This window comes from Dermacentor silvarum, chromosome 3, assembly GCF_013339745.2.
Source record: "Dermacentor silvarum isolate Dsil-2018 chromosome 3, BIME_Dsil_1.4, whole genome shotgun sequence".
Taxonomy (NCBI): Eukaryota; Metazoa; Arthropoda; class Arachnida; order Ixodida; family Ixodidae; genus Dermacentor; species Dermacentor silvarum.
Window position 1 is genome coordinate 104,451,727 of NC_051156.1, and position 22,230 is coordinate 104,473,956.

The window sequence follows — 22,230 nt, forward strand, 5'->3', positions numbered from 1 at the left end:
GTGATTTGACGTAACCTTACTTCAACAAGCTGTAGTTGTATTATATGCAGTTACTCCGTAGAAAACGTCGGAGTGATACTTGTGAGACCAGTAGCTTCCGTAACGTTGCCTGCTAAGTATCAAACGGAATATAGGGGGAAACGTGACGTCACCGTCCATGTGAATTTCCCTAAAGGGCGCTGTGGCATTATGTAAATTCTATAGTGATATAGAATTTATATAACTATAGACCCCTCCACCAGGAGCATTGCGGCCCGGAGGGAGCGCGCGACTCCAGTAAAGCACGGCCCCTCCACCTCCCTACTCTCCCTCCGCAGCGTTGTGCACGACTGGGAGACTGCGCACTTCCTTCCCGCTTCCCGCCCTTGCGTGGGCGAGCCACGATTGTCGGCTCACCGTCGCATGCTTTCACTCGCACATACAGCATACGGCGCGCGGCGACGATTTTATCACCCTTGGGGCGCTATAACGTAGAATGATTCCAAACTGTTTTGATTCCAATTTCTGCAATCAGCCTCCACGATTGGTCAAAACATTTTCGAAACACTCCCAACTTCGCCTGTCTGTCACGCGACGTCACGAAAACCGCGATAGCGCCCCATCTTATATAACGTGTACACACTGATCATGCATGTTTAAACCGCAGTAAAGAAAAATAATCATTCCTGATTCGACGCTTTTTCACCATTAGCCCTCTGCTATTGGTCCAATGTTTTCTGGCTACGCCCACTTCGCCTGTCTGTCCCGCGACCTCACAAAACCGCGAAAACTCACCATGTCAAAGTGACGTGTAAGCGAAAAAAATGCATTAAAATGCAGAACAAAACTGAAAATTTTCTGAATAGCCACAGACTGCCCCGTTCCGAAAGGAATAGAAGATGGATGCCCGCCGATCGCTCAGGCCCTCGCTACTCGCACCTGCCGGTGAGCATGTATTTATTTGCGCATGATAAACCACTTTTCGTGGCAGTAAAACGTTATCAAGCCCTTTCGACATGAATACGACATTGCTCTGACAACTCTTCCTTGCCGAGGATCCGTTTTAGCGGCATTCTTAACCTTCCGTGGCACGCCGCCGCGATTTTTGACCAGCCACCGCAAGCTAAGTAAGGCGAAGCGGCCGAATCGGAGAAGCCGGCACCACCCTCTTCATGCGGTTATCTATTTTCACTGTGCTGGCTCGGCCAACCCTCTCCACTAGAGAGCTCGGCTCTTGTCAGACAATAAGATAAGAAAAACCTCCGAGTGTAGACAATGTTATTGGTTTTGAAAGCGAACAAAGGTGACCTCCTATAAACAAGGAGAGTATTTGATTGGGTTGTTCAGACAACGCTGCGGGTCACCGCCCGATGCTTGCGTCGGTGGTTACGTAAATTTGACGTCAGGAGTTTGGAATCAAAACAGTTTGCAATCATTTTACATTATAGCGCCCTTGTACTTTATACTGAGCCTCACGGCGACGACGACTAGCTGCAGAAATGCGCTGGAGTGTCCATATAATTGCTATCGCAATAGATGTCGCCACGCAGCACGGTCGCGTATATAGGCGTGTTACGTACGGGAGTACGGGCTGCCGAGATTGTGTCTGCTGTGCATTTGTTCACACATGCCTGCGTTTGAGTGCCCCAACAGCCTCAAAAACACGAAGGGACGACACACGCCCGGGAAATTCTACATATTTCCGGGCAGGTATAGTGCTAAAAAGCGAGGAGACAAGCCACAGCTGCTGTTGGCGGAGTAAAGTGAGTCGAGCTGGTTCGCTTTCGCATGCCATTTTATAAAACGGTTCCACATGAGAAATGTTTATCCGTGTTGCGCAGTAAGTCGAGGGGGCTCTCGCATGTAACTTGGCTCCATCAATGAAGGGAACACTAGGGCTCGTAGCCTCCTCCGTTGGGTGCCATCACTGAGCGTCGGCAGGAACGGCAGCTTCGCGCAGGTGCAGCGAGTGGCATGATGTGATGCGATATCAATGCATGTTAAAAACGAAAACGAAGAAAGACGCAAAGGATTCGCCAAGTGATAATGAAATCGTCTTCTGCCGCCCCTGATGCCTAACACCCTCTCTTCTCCCCACCCCTCACGCTTTTCCCCTCCTCTCTCACTCCTCCCATGATGGATGCTAAGGGGGTTTTGCTGAATTCAATTCAAATTTCCCGCGTTCGCCCTGCTCTGGCGGCCTCTATTGGGACCTTTCATTACTGTTGGCTCAAAGCCGGCTACAGAGCCGCGGCTTCAGTCGGCTTTGTTTTTAACGCGTAGCGTCTCTTCGGCACCATTTCTAACGCGTTTATTTTTTCATTTGCAGCATTTCATTTTTTTATTTCTTTCATTCTCTCTCTTTCTTTCTATCTTTGTTTCTCTTTTTCTTTAGGTCTCTCTTTTTTTCTTTCTCTCGCCCATAGCAAGTTCTGTTACAATCGTTGGTACAACGCAATCATATGGTTCCCATAAATACAAGTTCTACAAGTGTGGGTGCATAGCCTAGACAATAAATAAAAAAAAGTGTGTACATAGCCTAGTGGTTAAGACGCTCGCCTTCGGAACGTGGGTACCCGGCCTCGAATTCCACCTGGCCAAGAAAGTTTATTTTATTGCGATAGCAATTATATGGACACTCCAATGCAGATTTCTGCCGTCGGCGTCGCCGTCGTCGTCGCCGTCGCCGTTGCCGTGAGGTTCCGTATGACGTCAGTGGAGATGAAATCGTCTCCGCGCGCCGAAGGCTGTATGTGCGAGTGAAAGGAAGCGAGGGACGCGCGCTTTCACGGGGAGTGAACGCACGGCGAAGAAAAAACGCGCGTTCTGCGCCGTGCTCCCTTAAGGGCTGCAGAAGTAGGCGTCTCTTTCCTCCTTTACAATCACCATATATGTAGAACAAACGCGCCTTCTTCCGACGCGCGAAAGGCCGTGGCGGGGAGGGTGGGGGAGGGGGAGGGAAGGGAGGCGACGTTTAGCTGCGGCATCAAGTGCCTATTTATATCAGAGGCTCCGGCAACAGTCATCAACGCCGTACGCATTTTGTGCGAACGCGGGCAAAACGCCGATGGCATCGACAACAGTTCTGCGTGTTGCCGGTGCTGCTGCATGTCCAAGGGTATACAGCTGATAAAGTTACTATCATTACTCCGTATAGCTCTCTACAAATTTGCTATCGCAATTGACGCTTCGCCTTTCAGGTGAAACTGCGACAACTTTTAATTTATTTATTACTTTCCCTCTCTGTCTTTCTTTCCCTCTCAGCACCTCCTCTCCTCATGCTTGGTTTTGGCCATGCGGTTGGGTCGAGTGACAGACCGACCGACAGACTAAGTTTTTCGCGTTTAGGTAGCCCAAGAAAGACTATCGACTTTAAAAAAGCATGACGAAACTCGCGTGAAAGGCCGCCTCACAAGTACCAATACAGATGATCTACCATCGCGTCGCGTGACGCAACTCTGATGCCCCTAAGGTGTCTGAACTTATGATGAATTTATACCCGGGTCACTCAGGCACTTCGGAGCACTGTCGAGTCCAATCTACCTCGTGTGCTTCTACACCGGCTCTTCCGACCACGATTTTGCACGATTCGGATCCAGTAGATAGCGATCGTGGGCTGTCGTCTGCACCGTCAGCTCAACCTTCAACCTCAATGCTTCGTCAGCTCAACCAACTCTATCCGGATTGTTGAACCATGCAACAGCAGTCATCCTTGATCGCGAACGAAGTTGATCCGTATCGGGCTAGACAGCGATCGAAAGCGCCGGTGTCGCACCGGTATTAAAGACCGAGAGCCTAAGCGATGCAAACCACCACTGCCCTACTCTCGCAACACAACCAGCCGAGTCAAGATGCTCCGCGAATCGGTCCGCATTATTTTTACAAATGAGCTATATCTGATCGTACGACTGTTCTGAAGAGCTTAACTGCTTGCAACTTGCTACCGCAGAAATGTTACCGATCAAGAACGCGCTGTCAAACGAGCACGAGAAAGCACGATGTATACGTCGCACGCGCAAATCAGACAACGCTCAATGCGTCACTCAAAGCACGTCGAAGTAGAGCTGCAGCGATGTTCTCGTCGTCACGAGCAAACTGTCATGACTGAGCTACAAGGCGAAGGAGCAACGCTGCCGCGAATATTGAAAGCATAAAGTAAAACGGCAAGCTTTCGCATTCCGACTTGGATTCTGCGGACGGCGGTTATCCATGCCTGCCTGCGTTCCTTTTCACACCATTTACCCGGCAAACTGTTGAACTTGACAGGCGGCGGCAGGCGTCGGGTGTTTTAACGCGATAGCGTTTAGGGCACCGTGTCGCAGAAAATCCGGCGTCGGCAACCGGCGTGTGATCGCGGGCGGCGGAGAAAATCATCCAACCACATCGACCGTGCAGGCCGTCCACGTGGTGCAAGGTTTTGGTGAACAAAAATTGAATTGCTCACAGTGAAATCAGCCAGAAAAAGTACGACACATATAAAGTACGACTTTACTATTCGGCGTTGTATTCGCCGTCAGATTGTTTACCAATCGGCGTCGGATTGTAATTTGAATGTACGAGAAAACCTAATACTGCTATGAGGAAACTCAAACATGAACCCCTTTTCCAGCATTTCTACCAGACCTGCGCGCGTCGGGGCAATAGCAAAGAATTGATAAAATAATGAAAAAAGGTGCTAGGGCCTTCACATTTTAAAATAAGACCACTTATATTGCTCCTGGAAAAACGTCTTTCCAGCAATACATTTCAGTTGAAAAGTGAAGCCGACTTTAAGAGGATCGGTGTAAGCTTTGTCTTTCTAAGCTGGCTTTCCCACGTTCAGTGTTGCAGTGAATGAAGCCTACTTGCCGTATGCGAACGATGCGATGCGAACGGGTCCCGATAACGCTATCGCGTTCTACTCTTAAAGGCGAAGCTTAAGCGTCCTCCAATTTTTGTCACTGTTGTAGAAATTCATCACGTAACCCTACCGGGTCCTTGGCTACCCGACCACCAAAACTTCGCGAAACGACGACACCGAGCAGCAATATTCCTAAGACAGTGGGCATCGCGAGAATCGCGAGCGCCTCACCATATCTGATACGTGGCGACGCCACTGGTCCGCTAATGGAAGAATTGGCGCTGGCGTCTGTCGGCAAACTTGAGGTTGGGAGCCCAATTGCTGCTCTGTTGTGGCGCACTCGCAATGACTTGTCGGCTCTTCTATGACGATGAACTGCAGCATTCAGCCTTCGGTTACTGTGTCTGCGCTTTTATTGACCCTTTTCGCGGAGATCCCGTGGGCGCTGCCATGTTAGATCACGTGGTGACGCGTCGATCCATTGCTTGCCTCAGCTGCTTCCATTGCCTCTGTGTTTACAAATGGATGTACATGACGCCCGGTGTGGCTCCGGAAACCTCTGTTTCGGGAGATATTATCGTAGACGCTGACTGGGTGGTCGACACAAAGCTTTGGCCACAGCTTCAGAGGTCATGTAAGAGCGCTTTCGAAGCTCATTAGGCTTTGTCCAAACGGCGCGAGCAGCGTATATGGTGCTTGTTCTAAAAGCGATCTCGAGGCTAAAGATGTATGCCAAGCCATCCAAACTTTCCGCTTACGAACTGAATCGGGATCAGTGTGTTTTGCTTCGTTTATTTGGCAAATACCTTCAAGCAGCGGCACGTCACGTTTCTGACTCAGTAAAGTTGGTTAGTGCAGTCTCTATCTGATTATTTTCTACCTAATCACTCGAGGGTGGGCTCAGTTGCAATAGATTTGTTCTTGCTGGGCTTTGTAATAGCTTGTAGCAAAGTTCTATTATCGCTAGTAACTCCCTTACTCTTGTGGACCGTCACGAAAGATTGAGCTTCGACCATTCGTGTGCTGTCGGTGTAGTCGCTGTCACCCATGCTTTGGCGCATTGATTCAAATGTGCAGCCCATTCACATGTTCTTAATACGTTGGCGTTAGAGTGTGCGTAAGTTTGGATGGATGTGTGTAGACAACGTGCGCGAAACTTACTATGCCAGGAGTGCGCCAGGAAGCGGCGCTACTCCCATTGTCATTGTTTAAGCTCACTCTTGTCGGCGTTCTGGAGTGGAAGTCTTTTCTTTGGAGGTTAGCGATACAACGCTGGCGGATGAGTGAAATTTTGCATCCATGAGTAATATCGTGCACTGAGAAGGGCCGGCAACACAGTCTGTCCGTATGTACCAACGGTCCATGTACTTTGTCACACAATTCATTCCATTCCTTAATATGCCAGTCACTATTTCTGCAGCCCACTGCTGCACATGTTATCAATTCAGCGCTCCACATTTTGCAGCATGAATCGAGCACAGTGCGTAAGCGAAAACCCAGATGCACTTCCGACAGCTGATCGTACAGAAACAGGGCAGAAGCGATAATGTTTTCGTATTCGTGCGCTTTTTCTGAGGCAACTTGTGGCGTGCCGCCGAATGCGCCATCTCGTTTCTCGAGAACAAACTGCTCCGCGAAAAGGGTCAATGCAGTGTTTGTTTGTGTCCAGTGTGCACAGCGTGTTCGGTCGCCCGCTCCATTGGGCACTGGCATTTCAATTTTGGCGATGCCCAGCACTATATTACGAAAGACATTTGATGCAATTAAAAAAAACGAAGTGGTCGCTGGTGTGTGTTATGCATGCACTGCTTTAGTGGCATTGCAGCAAAATGCGGTACTTTGCTCCTGCCATAGGCGGGCCCATTTCACGGGTGAGGTCCGTTCAGCGATGATAGAGCTATGCGTAATAATAGCATGCAGGCGACAACATTCGCTTAGATCCCAGCTTTCAATTTATTTTGTCCTGCAAGCGTGTCATACGTTTTCGGAACGAAGAGAAGAAAATTAAGAAGTGTGAGTTTGCTGGTACTTGAAAGAATAAGCTGGAGCACGACATACGCAAGAAAAAAAAAAGGGGGGGGGGGGTACGTACAAAGGCGAATTACAATGTTAACAGGTTATCCTGACTAATCTTTAATAACAAAATAGTTTGAATAATTCCTACCTACGTTAATGAAGTGATGTTTCCCGAGCAGTTTCTGATAGTTTGAATGTAGTACGTTAAGCGGAAGCCTCATGCTAAACTATTTAAACATGAAAATTTTGCATTCGAAAATGGCAATTAAGTTAATTTGCGAGAAAATAGTGTAAATCATGCTTGACGATTGCGAAACATGATTGAGCGTGGTGCTACTAATGGTCGAGGTATACCGCTATTCGGAGAAATTAAAGATTTTTCTTGTCAGCAAAATATTTTATATATCTGATATCGAGTGAATATAATTTAGAGCCAAATGTAAAATTTGTATTCAAATTCATTGCCACTTAATCGTCAATCGCTGGGACTGAAGCTTTATGACGGTGTCACGAGATCGTGTGCCGGACCATGAAGGCTGGGGCTATATGGTAAAAAATATTTGAAAATGAGATCGACTTTTACGTGCCAAGATGAAGTAAAGTGAAGTTTATTTTCCCTCCATGTTAGAAAGGAGAAAGCAGGGGCTAAAGGCTGAAAGGCCTATCAAAGTCCTCGGCTCCTCTATGCAGTTTGACATCATATAACACATAACTGAAGATATAACAATATAAACCCAAAATCTCAGGTGCAAGTGTCACATAGAAGCAGATAACGAGCAAACATTAAAAATGGCGCTATACAAAATACAAGTCAGAATAAATTAAATATTGTTTGTTTTGTTTTTAAGTATACGCTAGAAGACACACCAACATGAACATTTGATGACACCTGATTAAGAGTTGCAATTAATTAAAAATTTAATTTTGTTTGCCATAGTTATAGTACGTGTTTTAGGAACCAGGTTGATTTGTGTACGAAAATAGTAGGTGTCATTTGACAGGATTGTTTTGAATCTGCAATTTATTATTTTTATTATATTGCAGCAAACAAATGGTAGCCCTAATTCGCTTTTAGCAAAGCATGCCTGCAAAATAACGGCAATGTGGACAAATGTTTTGGTCTGCCATAGTAGCCATAGTAACCAGGCTTTCTCCTGAAGTATTAGTAGTTTCTGATAGTAGTAGTAGTGGTTCCCCATGCTAGAATAGACCTTTTCACTGATTACAAAGTCCCTGCACTGCTTCCGGTTTTGCCCACTGACGTAGCTGCTAAATGTAAATGGGAAAGAAGCAACCATGCGTTTAAACATAGCAGACTGATAAGGCAAGTGACCGGAGGTTTCTTGGGAGCGGCACGCTCGCTGCTGTTATCGCGAGCATGAAACCGTCTATACAGTAGGTTAATTTCGAGTATATAAGTGCATAATAGGTCTGCAGTCCTATAGCCACACAGATACCCGATTAGCTACTTTGTGGAGACAGCCAACACATTTACTTATTTCAGATGTCAATTTTGATAAATGTGTGTTCTAAGAAAGGTTTTAGGTGGAACCACACGCCAGGAAATTTACTACAGTCAGCCTCATGTATGATGACGTTTCCAAAGCTGAACGCTGGTTTTATATAAATTAGCAGTATTAATGGGCTATAATTTCATGACAAGATTTCGCGGTTAGATCAGGTGATACCACGAATGCTTGCCATGAATTGTTCACTGCCTTGCAGGTGCATGCGTAGTTTAAGTGTATATTAAGTCGTTCATTCAATAAATTTTCCAGTTGAAAGTCAGCGCCTCTGTTATGTCCACACCTTTCTTCGTCGTCTTCAGTGCGCCGTTGTTCATTTGCCACTAATCAATACCAACTCACCCATGCAGTTTTCCATCCTCTTAGAGATCAGGGCCTGAATTCACAAAAACTTCTTACGCTATAATTTTTCGTAAGAAAGAATTTTAGCCAATCCGGATGCCAGACATATTAGCGAAGGCGGCCAGACAATGGCAAAGCGAACTTACGAAAGAAAAGCTTTGGGAATCTGGCCCCAGTTATGTATTTCTGAACAATTAGTTTCGCGAATGTGACTTTACTGCAGCATTCTCACTGTAATTATACGATGTGGTTTAGCAGCAATGAGTATAGTTACGAAACATAAGACGATCCTAACAGTGTTGGTGCCATTCTGCTGCGGAATATGTTGTGCTGTTTACTTTGACAAGAGTTCAAATTGCTATCTGTATACACATTGCGCGACTACCTCGTTTGTTGGACGCGGTTTTCGACCACGAATAAAATAGTGTTGGCTACCAATATCAGCATACCGTACAGTGTGAATCGCATGTTCTGAGGGATTGGCTGGGGCAGTCCGGGTGCAGAAGTCCGGCAGTTCGAGCGTCCGAAGTAGTGGTATATATATGCTGCGTTATATATCTGTTGGTGCTTATTGCGCATGATACAAGCATACGGTACGACCATGTAAGGTCTCATTGCGCCGTTAGCCAGTGTGATACTTAGTTTTGAAAGAAGAGAATAAAAAAATTTGTTTTTGGTCTTGATTGTCCCGTCGTCTACAACACACTCACCTGTTTTACGAAAATTTTGTCCTCACAAATAGCCGTCTGGTTCTTTTTATGCGGTCCCCTTTGAATATTACTTCGTTACATGGCCAAAAGGCAATGCCGAAGCACATAACTTATATGCATATTGCTGGTTGAACTCTGTTCATGTGTGTATCTTGGGCACGTGGCGCCAGATGCGTTTAGTCATAGTAAGCCCGCCAATTTACTCCACCCGTAAGACTACGAGTCTAATTGCTTCATTTAATATTCTAATACCTCGTTACCGCTGTCCTGTGGTTCACCGTTCGGGACAAACTGCGACTTCTTTGGGCAGGAGGGAGCACAGAAACTGCTCGATAGGCGAGTGGAAGTGCTGGATCTGGCTAAATCTCCGACTACCTTTACAGCGACCTGGGTGGGCGGCGGTTACCTGAACGGCACAGCGGAGGCTGTCTACAGGAGCGGAATCCTTCACTGCCACGCCCCTTTGGGCTACGCAACCAGCCTGGTTTTAGGTGAGCCACAATTTAGTGCAAGTTCTGCCCACTAAACCGCACTGCAAAGGTGCAGTTCGAGGGCAATGACGTCACTGCGCAAGCGCGATGCCACATATTACTTCTCCAGATACTTAAAGAGTGACTCCAACCAAATAAGACGATGAGTAACACGAGAACAAGGTGAGAGCAGGAGCCAACGTTTCGACAAGTGGACTTGTCTTCTAAATAAGGGAATTTATAAGGAAACCAAAGGGAAAATAAGGAAAATAAAGGAATAAGGGAACCAAATAAAGGAATTTATCAGCCCGACGTTTCGGAGCAGATTCGGCTTCTTCTTCAGGGGGTATTCTTCGGAGATGGTGGTGTGCAGCTTTTAATAGGTCCATCGTAAGAAAGGAGGAAGGGGGAGAGAGCGGAAGGTGGGGAGACACTTGACAGGGCACCCGTCCTTGACAGACGGAAAATTCGAAAGAGTGGGGTGGCTGCGGCGTTGCTGGCCGGCTGGGATGACCTATGCTGGGGGCACTTTACCCGCGGGAATGCCGTTGAAGGGGGGCGGGCGGGGTGGGAGGGGGAGCGAGATGTTTTGGTGTTGGTGACCTAGAGGGGGGGGGGGGGTCTTTTCGAAACGCCGGGCTAATAAATTCCCTTATTTGGTTGGAGTCACTCTCTGTCTTAATCAATTTTCCCAACCTGACAGGTAATTCTGTCGAAATGTTTACTTCTAGATCTCCAGGTTTCGCGCGCTTTCTTTGGAGCCCGGGAAAAGTAAAACAACAGCTAACTTCACTGAAAGAAATTGGTTGCACATTTCGCAATACATTCTACAACATTTCCATTGAAAGTTCCATTGAAGGTCTTGGGCCAGTGTGCTTGGTTCACGGTGGGTTTTCATTGACACGCGCTTATTCGCGTCCTCTGCCAACCGCTCCGTGCTTGTTTTCTTCCGATATATGCTTGTGCAACTTCGCTCGCTTGTGGCAATGTAATACAATCATCGTCCTCGTTGTAGCCTGCGATTGCTGCAGCTGCACTTTGGTGTTGTAGCCATTGTCTTTTCAGAATTAAGAGCATGCACTTGACGCGGCAATGGAAGACTCTAAAACCTGCGGCCCACCCCGTGGCATAATCACGGGGTGGGCTTCAATTGTGTTGCGGAATGCTCCCTTCGGGGGGGGGGGGGGGGGGGGGCAGTTATTTCATTCTTCCAAGCGGAATATCAGAGGTAACGTGATGGATCGACTTTCGGATTCACGTGATAAATAAGCCATAAATAAGAAAGCTTCAGGTACAAGTTAGCTTCCACGGGCTGGTCATGGCGTCATGATCCCTTGTAGCTGTATGGAGGAGTAATCTCATATATGATGTCACGGACGGCCATGCTGGTGGCCTGTTAAATATTTCACGATGCTGCGGGAGATAACGCGGTGCAATGACCATGCTATGACTGTACATTAGGACAGTCCTGACGACGTGGGCGCACGCCACTGATCGCAGGCGGCACTTTCTTCTCGAGCAAGATGCGTGCGACCAAGCCGCTGACGATGCTGGACCCGTTCCAGCACCGCTATGGCCGATGGATGGCGCTGCTGCTCTGCTTCCCAGCCGTTGTCGGCGAAGTCTTCTGGACTGCCGCCGTTTTGGCAGCACTCGGTGCGTATCGTTAGTATGACTAATTACATTCGGAATGGATTGAGTGCCATACATAAATAGCACTTTTGGCTAAACCACTCCCCAATTTTGCCCATTTTCCCGTGATAATGTACGATATGATGTGATCAGCGCTTCTAATGCTCCGGACAGAGAACACTCCGGCTGTCGGTGTGAGCGGTTATGCTCGCATTCTCACACGGCAACCGTCTATAAAGGGGCTCACTGTTAATTTATTATATCCTTCAGAATAAAGTAAGAACCCGCACTCTCAGCATGACCTCCGAGATCGGGCTTGGAGAGCTGCGCGCGCTGCCTGATCTCAGACGCCATGCTTGCGGCCTCGCAAAAGTCATTATTGCGACTTTTTTTTTCATTGTGATTTTTTTCAGGCGAAGCTCGCATACGCTAGCCTGCGCCGGCGATGTAACGCTAAAAAAAAAAAAAAAAAAAAAACAGCTGCTCTGAGAGCTGCTCGAGCGTCGTCGTCTTCTGCAGCAGGCTCGCTGGCTCGTGCTCTCCACACGCTCGTACCACTGCTCCCGCATTCGTCGTCGTCGTCGTCTTCCACAGCTGGCTGCATTGCCGCTAATCATTCCAGCGTAGAATTTCACTTCTGTCGTCGTAATGGGGAGGCCGCGTTTACGGGGGTATGAGCCATTGCTTAAGGGGGTATGAGCCATTCGTTGTCTTACGTAAAGGACAGCTTTAGTTTTTAAGCAATTTAATTTCGAAGAATCGCAAGCGGCAATAGGCGGGAGAATGTTGCTAACCACGTCGCCGAGCAAACTCGAGACATATAGAACTCAAGCAACAACGGAGGACTGCGGGCAAACCGTCAGTGACGTCGTTCTCTCCGTCGCAGCCGAACGTGTGTAACATTATAATTGAGAAATACTTTAATGAACCCTCGGGATTAACTTAGTGATAAATACCGGGGCCGCACGTTTCAGCATCGCTGGTTAACCATCTTCACGGAGTGGAAGTGTTCCGTAGTTGGCTTGTTGGCAACCCTCGATTTGCGCTCGTGCTCGTGCTCGGCACGCGCTCGTGCCACAAACGAGTCAGCACGAGCTTCACTTGCATCCCTCTTCACAGTAGTGGAAGGGCAATCAACGTTTTTTTTTTTTTTTTTTGAAACGCGAACATATAAATAGCATATGCCAAGCTGAGGTCATAGCGCGCGAAGATTGGTTATAATCGCAACTATATCGGAATTATGTGTGAGGGCCTTACGTATGAGACCGGCAGATTACGCGATGAATGAGAAATGTGATGTTTATGCCAGGAACGAAGAGGGACACTGGCGTAAGTTTATTTTATGATGGTGTGAGTTAAAAAGTCAGTTCGAATATCAACCATTCTTCTCTTCACTTACGGCTTCATCTGGCTCGTTGTGGAGGTCACAGCTTTATGCAAAGACACAAAGCCTCGCCAAGCGTAGTGAACCAATCGCTCCATACACAATGCTTGACAGCGTGCGCCTTGTAAGCACTCTCGTGGTGGCCTGCAGGCTAAAGCGTTAGCGAAAACGCGAAATATTTTTCTTTCAGGTGACACCGCCGGCGCTATCATTCAGGTGGACGTACGCTTCTCCATCATTGCCTCCGCGCTCGTGGTGTTCTTCTACACGTCGCTGGGCGGCGTCTACGTAGTCACACACACCGACGTGCTCCAGCTTGCCAGCACGACCGTCTGCCTGGTAAGTAGAGTGGCGTACCGGGCGGCAACCCTAAAGATTGTAGCAGAAAAGAAAAATTATTGTGGATCCCACGAGCTCTGGGAATCGGAGTTTAAGCGAAGCATTCTTCGTGGTCTTCATGGACTGTCACGTATTTCATAACAACAAACGACATAGTTGTTACACGAAAGGTCTCCAGCCTTATCGCTTCTGCACCGAAACATTCGCAGTCTTAGAAAACACCACAATGATCTTGTTGCGTTTCTTTCTTTACTTGATCATTCATTCTCTATGATATGTTCGTCTGAAACATGGTTGTCTGGCAATGATGGTAACTTGTATGGATTGCCAGGTTATCGTTCTGAATATTGTAATCGCGAATTGTGTCGTGGTGGTGGAAGCGCCATACTTGTAAACTCGTCCTTAACATACGCGCGTCGTCTTGATATCACACTTAACATTATTCCCTGTGAATCTGCTTGGCTTGAATTGAACCATAGTATTATACCAATGAACAGTCGTGACACCATCGCGGCTTCCATTTATAGGTCACCTTGATTTTTGTATCCAGAATTTTGCAGTCAATTAAGCAGCATTCTTAATAATCTGGTAGTAGAAAATAAGAGCGTTCTCATATGTGGTGATATTAACATTAACATCGCCGATCGTTATAGTGCATCATGTTTAGAGCACATGCACTGTTTGTATACAGCTTTGGCTTTTCTTCGCATATTTCAGCTCCAACTAGGAATGATTTACTGGGCTCCAGTACACTAATAGATCATATTATCTCCATTTCATCTGATCACATTGCAGGAGTGGTAGATCATTGCATTACAGACCATAATCCTATTTTTTTCACCTTAGGCTTTAAAAATATCAAGAGTAATAATACATTGACAAAGCGGCGATTTGATTCCTTCAAATTTGTGCAGTTAATTCGTGCAGTAGAGTGGACATCGGTGATTAAGGAGGATTGCGCAGAAAAGGCTTTTGCGTCTTTCTTGGAAACAATAGCTATGTGGATAGAAAACTGCCCCACTTACACTACTGTGACGAAGTGGTCTCGCTCACCCAGAAATCCATAAATTGGTAACTCACTGTTACGGTCCATTAATAAATAGAATAACCTCCATAGGAAATTAAAGTCGCAGCCCTTTAACTCTACATTAAGATCCCGCTTACAGTTATATTCTGCAACGTTATCTTTTTTATTAAGGCGCGCTAAGCGCAATTGTTACCAGGATCTTATTCTAAAGACACAAGCAACACGACGCGCTTCTGAAAAATTATCAAAGAGTTTCTGAACAAAAATTATTGCTCCGAGACCGCAATAAAAAATAAAGCAAGGCGACGAAATGTATACTGATCCTCTCAGAATAGCTGACGCATTCAGTGAGCATTTTTGCGCATCTACGGATATGCAGCAGTTGGCGTGTCTTTGACCTGATATACCTCGGTGTAATTATTCCTTTTATCTGCATTCGACGACTGCAGATGAAGTTCACCAGGTCATCACATCTTTGAAGACTACAAGCGCTGGATTAGACCATATTGATCCATATAAAGTAAAACTAATTTTGCATGAAATACCGTCAGTTCCGGCGCTAATCATTAACAAACTGTTCTCGGCAGGGGTGTTTCCAAGCTGTCTTAAAGCTGGTAGAATAGTTCCTGCTTTCAAGAAAGGTGATCAGACTTCAGTAGGCAATTACAGACCAATTTGTTTCCTTCCTTACTTTGGTAAAGTGATTGAAAAGCTATTCCACACTCGATTGATGTGCTACTTAATGAAATTTAACCTTTTGTCTCCTCAGCAATTCGGTTTTTGAGAGGGATATTCAACCGAACTGGCACTTATTTCATTAACTGAAGAAATTAAGCAAGCAATTGACAGAGGTCTAATTGTGGGCTGTCTATTCATTGATCTGACGAGGGCCTTCGACACCATAAACCATCGCATACTACTTGTTAAACTCGAATCATTTGGTATATCTGGACCTTCACTAAACTTTATTAAAGACTACTTGAGTAACCGGTCTCAAATGGTACAGGTCAACGGCCATCTTTCATCATCAAAGCTAATTCACGTAGGAGTCCCACAGGGATAAATTTTAGGCCCACTTTTATTTTTGATGTTTATTAATGACCTAACCACTATTCTTGCTAAGACCAAGTGCGTATATTTTATGCTGATGACACTACCATCCTTACATACAGTAAAACAATTGCCACACTCCAGTCTAACCTTAACACCGACTTAAGTAATATTACTTTATGGTGCCATAATAATCATCTGCACATTTATCCCACTAAAGCAACATTTATGGTGTTCCATTCCCCGCGAATTTCAATCGACGTCCCACCTTCTGTTAACATTGATGATCACGCCATACATGTTTCGAACGAAGCGCGGTTTCTTGGTGTCATCTTAGATACTGAACTAAAACTTTATGGACACACCCGATCACTTGTGGAAAAGATTGCATTTGGCATCCACATTATCATCAAGACAAGAAATTATTTTCCACCTGACATCGTACGATCTTTGTATTTTGCTTATATTATAGCCATCTTTCATACTGCGTGTCGTCATGGGCCAATACGTATTTTACCCATATTGAACATCTGCAGTGACTTCAGAGCCAAGCTATAAGACTAATGACTTTCACCCCATTTGAGTCGCTCTGCAGGTCACTGTTCCCTTACCTAGTTACTGATCAACTTACCTAATTATTATTATTATTATTATTATTACTCACATGACCATACTTGTTTGCTGTTTTTTTTTGTATATTAACCCTATTTATGTAATCATAGGAGGTCCCCCTGACAGTTTTTTTTCTTCAAAACTCTGGGACCTCCTGCTGCAATACTGTCACCATGTAAATCCAACATGACTGTTGCAATAAATTTGACTTGACTTGAAAAAAAAAAAAAAAACTCTGTAACGACTATTTGCCAAAAGCCAGACAATATATCTGGGTGTACCTCGGACATCTGCCAGTGCTTAATTGGGCAATTGCCGAGTCTCATTAGCCTTTTTTAGACGTTAAGATTTGTAGAAAAATGACGCCGCCTATTTGCGCTTAGCCACTCAGCATGCCAATCATTCTCTTTGTCAAGCCATTCGGATCTAAAAGCGGCCCGCCGGCACAAAGTCATAGTACACTGAAGGAACTTTCTGCCTGTTCATGAAACATCATCATCATCATCATCATCAGCCTATATCTATGTCCACTGCAGGACGAAGGCCCCTCCCTGCGACCTCCAATTACCCCTGTCTTGAACTAGCTGATTCCAACTAGCGCCTGCAAATTTCCCAACTTCATCACCCCATCTAGCTTACTATCGTCCTCGGCTGCGCTTCCCTTCTCTTGGTATCTATTCGGTAACTCTAATGGCCCACCGGTTATCCATCCTACGCATTACATGGCCTGCCCAGCACTATTTTTTCCTCTTAATGTCAACTAGAATATCGGCTATCCCCGTTTGCTCTCTGATCCACACCGCTCTCTTCCCGTCTCTTAACGTTAGGCCTTACATTTTTCGTTCCCTCGCTCTTTGTGCGGTCCTTAACTTAACATGAATATTGGCCTACAAACGCTTCGCATCTACCATGGCTATACTCCCAATTACAGAAATCGTCCCTTACATTTCCGGTCTAACCTGCAACTGCGACATGCCAGTAATTGCAATCAAACGAGCAACCTTGTGACAGTCGCTGCAGTCATTTGACAGCCACTGCAGTCGTTTGACTTTGGGACCCTCGCCTGTATACTACTAACAACCAACTATGTATCCTGAATGAATAATAAACTGAAACTGAAACTAAACTGAAACCTACAGCCGAGATCGCATTCAAGTGTACACAAAGAGGGTTCGTGTAAGAATGGAAGCTTTTTTCCCACGATCGTTCTTTATATCGGCGTATCGGAAGCGGAGAACGTTTAGGCTGTGCCACTTAACACATACGACGAGAGAGCGCAACGCAGCGCGGGTCACATATGTTGACAGTCGGGATCTCATTGGTGGGTACTTCTGAGCTATTCGCAAGCTTCGTGGTTGCGCATAAAATAAATCAGCCGGGGGGGTAGTAAGCAAAAGGTTATTATAAGCAGAAGTAAGCAAAAGGTTATTATATGAAATATAGAATACTTACACCACGACAAAGACACTCTTCAGGACACATTCCAGTGGAACCGAAGTCAGTGCGAGATTACAGGGAATGTCGTCCATGGCACGCGCGCCTCAAAAAAGTGGTATAGTAGTGATACTATTATGCACTTCGTTTTCTAAACAAGCTTTGTGGCCAAATGTCTAATAGGCAGGTCGTTCACAAATGGTGCGGATAGCTGAAGATTACATGAGACCAACCGTGATATGGGCAATTTACACCGCCTATGAAAACCGCCGTTCAGTTGGAGCAGCAATTTATAAACTTCGGATTCGCATAACGCGCACTAAAAGCTTTCTTTTGAAGTGCGCTTAAAAATAGAACATCTTGTACGGCAAAAAATTATGGTACTCACCGTAAGGGGCTTGTTCAGCGACGATGCATGCTCTGGATGGGGGGGCGTAAATCACTTTCGGTAAAAATACTGGGTGCGTGGCCATAATAAAAAAAAATTCAACATAATGCAGCACGCGAAGTGTGTTGCACTCTCACAATTTTCCTCTCTCCCTCGATACGATACCCCAGCGTTCATATGCACCGCGTTTACGTTATGTATACGTTTACGGGAACCCGACAAAGTGAGGTAGAGTCGGCTTCCTGTCGGGCCAAAAACAGGTCGTCGGGTTCATGGAAAGGCTATAGTGGCTCGGTTCGAGCGAGCATCGATGCGAGTTCAGAAAACTGCCTCCAAGGGGTGGACTGATTCATCCAACCCGCTTGGCAAGATGCATGCAAACGCGTGGTCGGATCAGGTTGGGTCAGCTCGACCTCTGGGTCGACCCGTTCGCGTCGAATTCATCTACACGAAGCTTCTAACTACCTTCTTCTGCTACATTAATGCGACTCGACTTCCTATATCGGATTACCTCTGCGAATATGTATGCGGTTCGCTAGAAATGCGATGCTAACCTCCACTTGCCGCATCGTGTAAAGGCCGTTTATATTGCTTGTTTGAAAAGGGCCCGCACACCAATGGCAAGGAATATCGTGCATTCGTAACCGGTTGAAGCCCGTCTGCGCACGTCTGACAAATGTAGAGCGCTAGTGACTATAGTGTGCTATCACTTTCTCACGAGTGAACGCTTCTGGCGCAGTGGATTTGCGTGCCTTACTGCCTGCGCAACCACGCCGTCGGCTTGATCGGGCCTCCGCACAACGACTGGCTCGGCACCATCCCGTCTCGCCAAATGAGCCAGCTTTTCGACGCCTTCCTGATGACCGCGCTCGGAGGTATCCCGTGGCAGGTACACTCGGCAAGACCGGAAACGCTGTCTTGTGGCCCTACTCCCTCTTGGGGGAGGGGGCTCGACCAATCGATGCAAACCAATGTTGCAAACCGGACTGTGGAGAAAGGAGCACTGTATTGATGCATTTCCAGCGCTTCGGAAGAAACAGAAAATTTCAGAGAGTACGCGCTGGTCCTCAACTGAATTAAATCCCGGAAAATTAAAATTAAAGTCAATCGATGACGAGCATCCTCCGAGCACTGCACGGGCCGATTTTTGCGGCCCGGGCCCGGCCCGGGCCCGTTTTTACATTAGGCGGCCCGCCCGAGCCCGATCAAAACTTTTATGGTGAGACCCGGGCCCGGCCCGGGCCCGGAAATAATCTACGTTACCCGCCCGGCCTGGCCCGCCACCCCTTTACCTTAGGCTCGAAACCGGCCCGAACCCGGCCTGAGACCGAAAAATACATGTTTTTCAGAGTTGAGACGTCCGAGAATAACTCGCTGCACGTTACATGCGCACCACCAGAAAGCCCGAGCCCGGCCCGAGCCCGCGTCAAAAAACCCGAGCCCGGCCCGGGCCCGGGTCAAAAAGCACACGCCGTGCCCGAGCCCGGACCGAGCCCGTGAAAAAACTGCTCTAACCGGCCCGGCCCGTCCCACGGGCTGGGCCGGGCCCGGGCTTTCGGGTAAGCCCGAGCCCGTGCAGTGCTCTAATTCTCCCTGACCTCTCCTTTTTTACTCTGTGGATTTTTGTTTCTTCCAAAGTGCTGGAAATGCATCTGTTATCTGAAATCCAACTAGCCCGGCTTTCTGCCATAAGTGCACTGAACATTTTTTTTATTTGCACTTCAGCAAGTCCAATTGCTAGCATATCATGTTTTGTTCACGTAAATGTGTAGCTGCCTGTCATTATAGCCGTCAGCTTGCTGTACTTCTCGCAGTGCCGGGCCTCGCATAATGTAGACATTATCGTACCGTCAAGACAGAGGAGCATTTGCCGACAAACAGCAATAAGACTATAAGGTATGCAGGTGTTGCTCATTAAAAAAAAACTGTACAGGTTCCACGCACTGTGTGAATCTGTTAGGCGAAGCATTTTGCAACTTCCTAGCCATCTGGCATTGTTTGGGGTTCCGCAAAACGATACCAGATGGATCAACGTGTTCCTGTAAATTGAGTACTTGAGAGTGTGTGTGGGTGGCCAAGGGTACGTGTATGTGACATCAGCGCGACAATCCCGTTGTAGACGATCGTACGGTGGCAACGGCATGATTTCTACGCCGGCCGTGTGACGCGTTCGACATGGACGTTGTTGGGTTCTGCATACATAGTAAATGATTGTAAGCGATAGAAACGCGGATTGCGACGTAATCAGCGACTACGTGTTATGTTATACAATCGTACGTACACATGGCTATTTCGTGTGGTGCATGTTAAAACGACGACGGCATTTCTACTTCGGCGAATAAATGTTAGAACTTGATGCGATCAACCTGAGCGATCATGAAGTCTGTACAACGTCGCCCAGTTTCTACGTAGCGTAAGCTCCTACGTGGAAAGTACTGGACAGATTGGACTGGTTCCAGATATGATGCAGTGTATGACGTCGCCTCAAAGCGCGAGCTGTCTCAAGGAAAGAAGGCGACGAAGTGGCACAGGGCGCATGCGCCGAGTGGTTCAAAAAGAGCTGGCTCGCTTTGGAACGATAGATGCATGCCTGCGATCACGTAAGGTTGATTGGTAATGGTTCCCTCTCACAGCAGATCTATCTGAAGTCATCAGTGCGCATATATATAGGGTGGCCTTTGTCGTGCTTATTGCCCTATATAGCATTCGGAAGAAGCGCTTGGCAGTGTTTAATGCAGATGTTGACATTAGACCAATTCATCTGCATTTCCGAGAACTTATCGCAAGATTTCTTGAAGTATATAGACAGCAAAGCTCTGTACCAGAATGGCTCAACAAGCTGGAGTCACCTGAATGCTTAAAGTAATTTGCGAACCTTTGAAACGGTCAGTGATTCATTGGCATGTTTTATTCTCTCTCACTATTGTAAATATAACTGTATTCTGAGCAAACGCAGGCAATACAGAAAAAAAAAGTCCATCGTGCCCTAATGGCTAGAGCGTCCGGCTGCTGTGTTCGATGGCAAAGGTTCGATTTCCACATCGGCCACGTATTGTTTTTCTTAAAGGGCCCCTCACCAGGACACATAGAAAATTTTGGTTTTGCGTAGGAAGTTGTTACGTGCCCTCTAAGGAGTGTTCTACCACAATAAGTTTTCAAATTAGTTCATTAATAGCAGAGATAGAAATATTTGAAGTGCCGCTAACCCATGATTTCAGGAGGCGAGCGTCACCGCCAACGCAGACACTCTCTCCACTTGCCACGTCTAGCCTCCGCAACCGAAATTGCTTCCCTGCGTTCTCCCATACCGGAGCCGGAGGATCGCGTGACGATACATCACGGGCGCTGCCTTCTTTCTTTTTTTTTCCACTCTCTCTCGTGTTTTTGCTGAGTGGCGCACTTCCGGTGATGATCTCGCGCGAGAGTTGTCGCGTATTTAAGTTATGCACTTGTAAGTTAGCAGTTGGGCTGCTGAACACGAGGTCGCGGGATCGAATCGCGGCCACGGCGGCCGCATTTCGATGGAGGCGAAATGCGAAAACACCCGTGTACTTAGATTTAGGTGCACGTTAAAGAAGCCCAGGTGGTCCAAATTTCCGGAGTGCCCCACTATACGGCGCGCCTCATAATCAGATCGTGGTTTTGGCACGTAATAACCCATAATTTTTTTTTCTTTGTCGCGTTTGTGTCGTTTCGCGCAACGGATGATTTTACGCGCTCTGCACGAGAACGCCTGATGAGCGGTGCAAGTTAGGGCCACATTTCTGAGCACGGAGCCAGACGCGAGAGTTTTAAAGAGCATGATCGCGGCGCTGAAACACGATAAAAAAAAAATGAGTGTCGCTGTCTGCGCGCGCGCAAACTTTAATTCGTTTACTGAAGCCGCAGATTAAACAAATAACTGATGTTGCCTTGAATAACTCTCGAAGTCACGTCTCACTGTGAGTGACGTCACAGTACTGCAATGTAGGTTGGCGCACTTGCGCGACTGACGTCGGCTCTGCGACTGGGAGCGCGGCGACCGCGAGGAGAAGGGTCAAACGGCGTTTGGTTTGAAATTCAAGCTCTTTCCGCGCCGCGTAGGAATGTAGTACTTAGCAGACACGATCGTTAGCGCGCATTGCATGCACTGCACGTGTCAGCTCTAAACGGCCAGACCTGGTGAGGGGCCCTTTAAAGCGAGGCTAGACAGGAACCTACACCTACCGCAAAGTGCCCAAAATGAGGCAAAGAATGCTTCGCATTAAAGAAAGACTGCTCAACAACACCATGCACGTGTGGCGCAGGTGTACTTCCAGCGCGTGCTAAGCTGCGAGAGCGACTTCGACGCCCGGATGCTCTCGTACTTGGCCGCCGTGGGATGCATCGCACTGGCCATTCCGCCCGCCGTCATCGGCGCAGTGGCAAAGAGCACGAGTAAGTGCCGCGTGCATTCCTTACCCCCGCTCTGTGTCGCAGTCCGCGTGATTTGAAATGCGACT

General features: G+C 47.0%; 1 protein-coding gene across 1 annotated transcript in view; it reads left to right on the top strand.

Moving 5' to 3' along the window:
* LOC119444637 (high-affinity choline transporter 1) overlaps window positions 1-22,230 on the top strand; it is a 35,711-nt gene that overhangs the window by 664 nt on the left and 12,817 nt on the right. Inside the window, exons 2-6 of the mRNA XM_037709006.2 lie at window positions 9,797-9,904; window positions 11,384-11,539; window positions 13,090-13,238; window positions 18,489-18,638; window positions 22,036-22,165. Of these exons, the coding sequence (XP_037564934.2) occupies window positions 9,797-9,904; window positions 11,384-11,539; window positions 13,090-13,238; window positions 18,489-18,638; window positions 22,036-22,165 (693 nt within the window). The remainder of the gene's footprint in view (window positions 1-9,796; window positions 9,905-11,383; window positions 11,540-13,089; window positions 13,239-18,488; window positions 18,639-22,035; window positions 22,166-22,230) is intronic.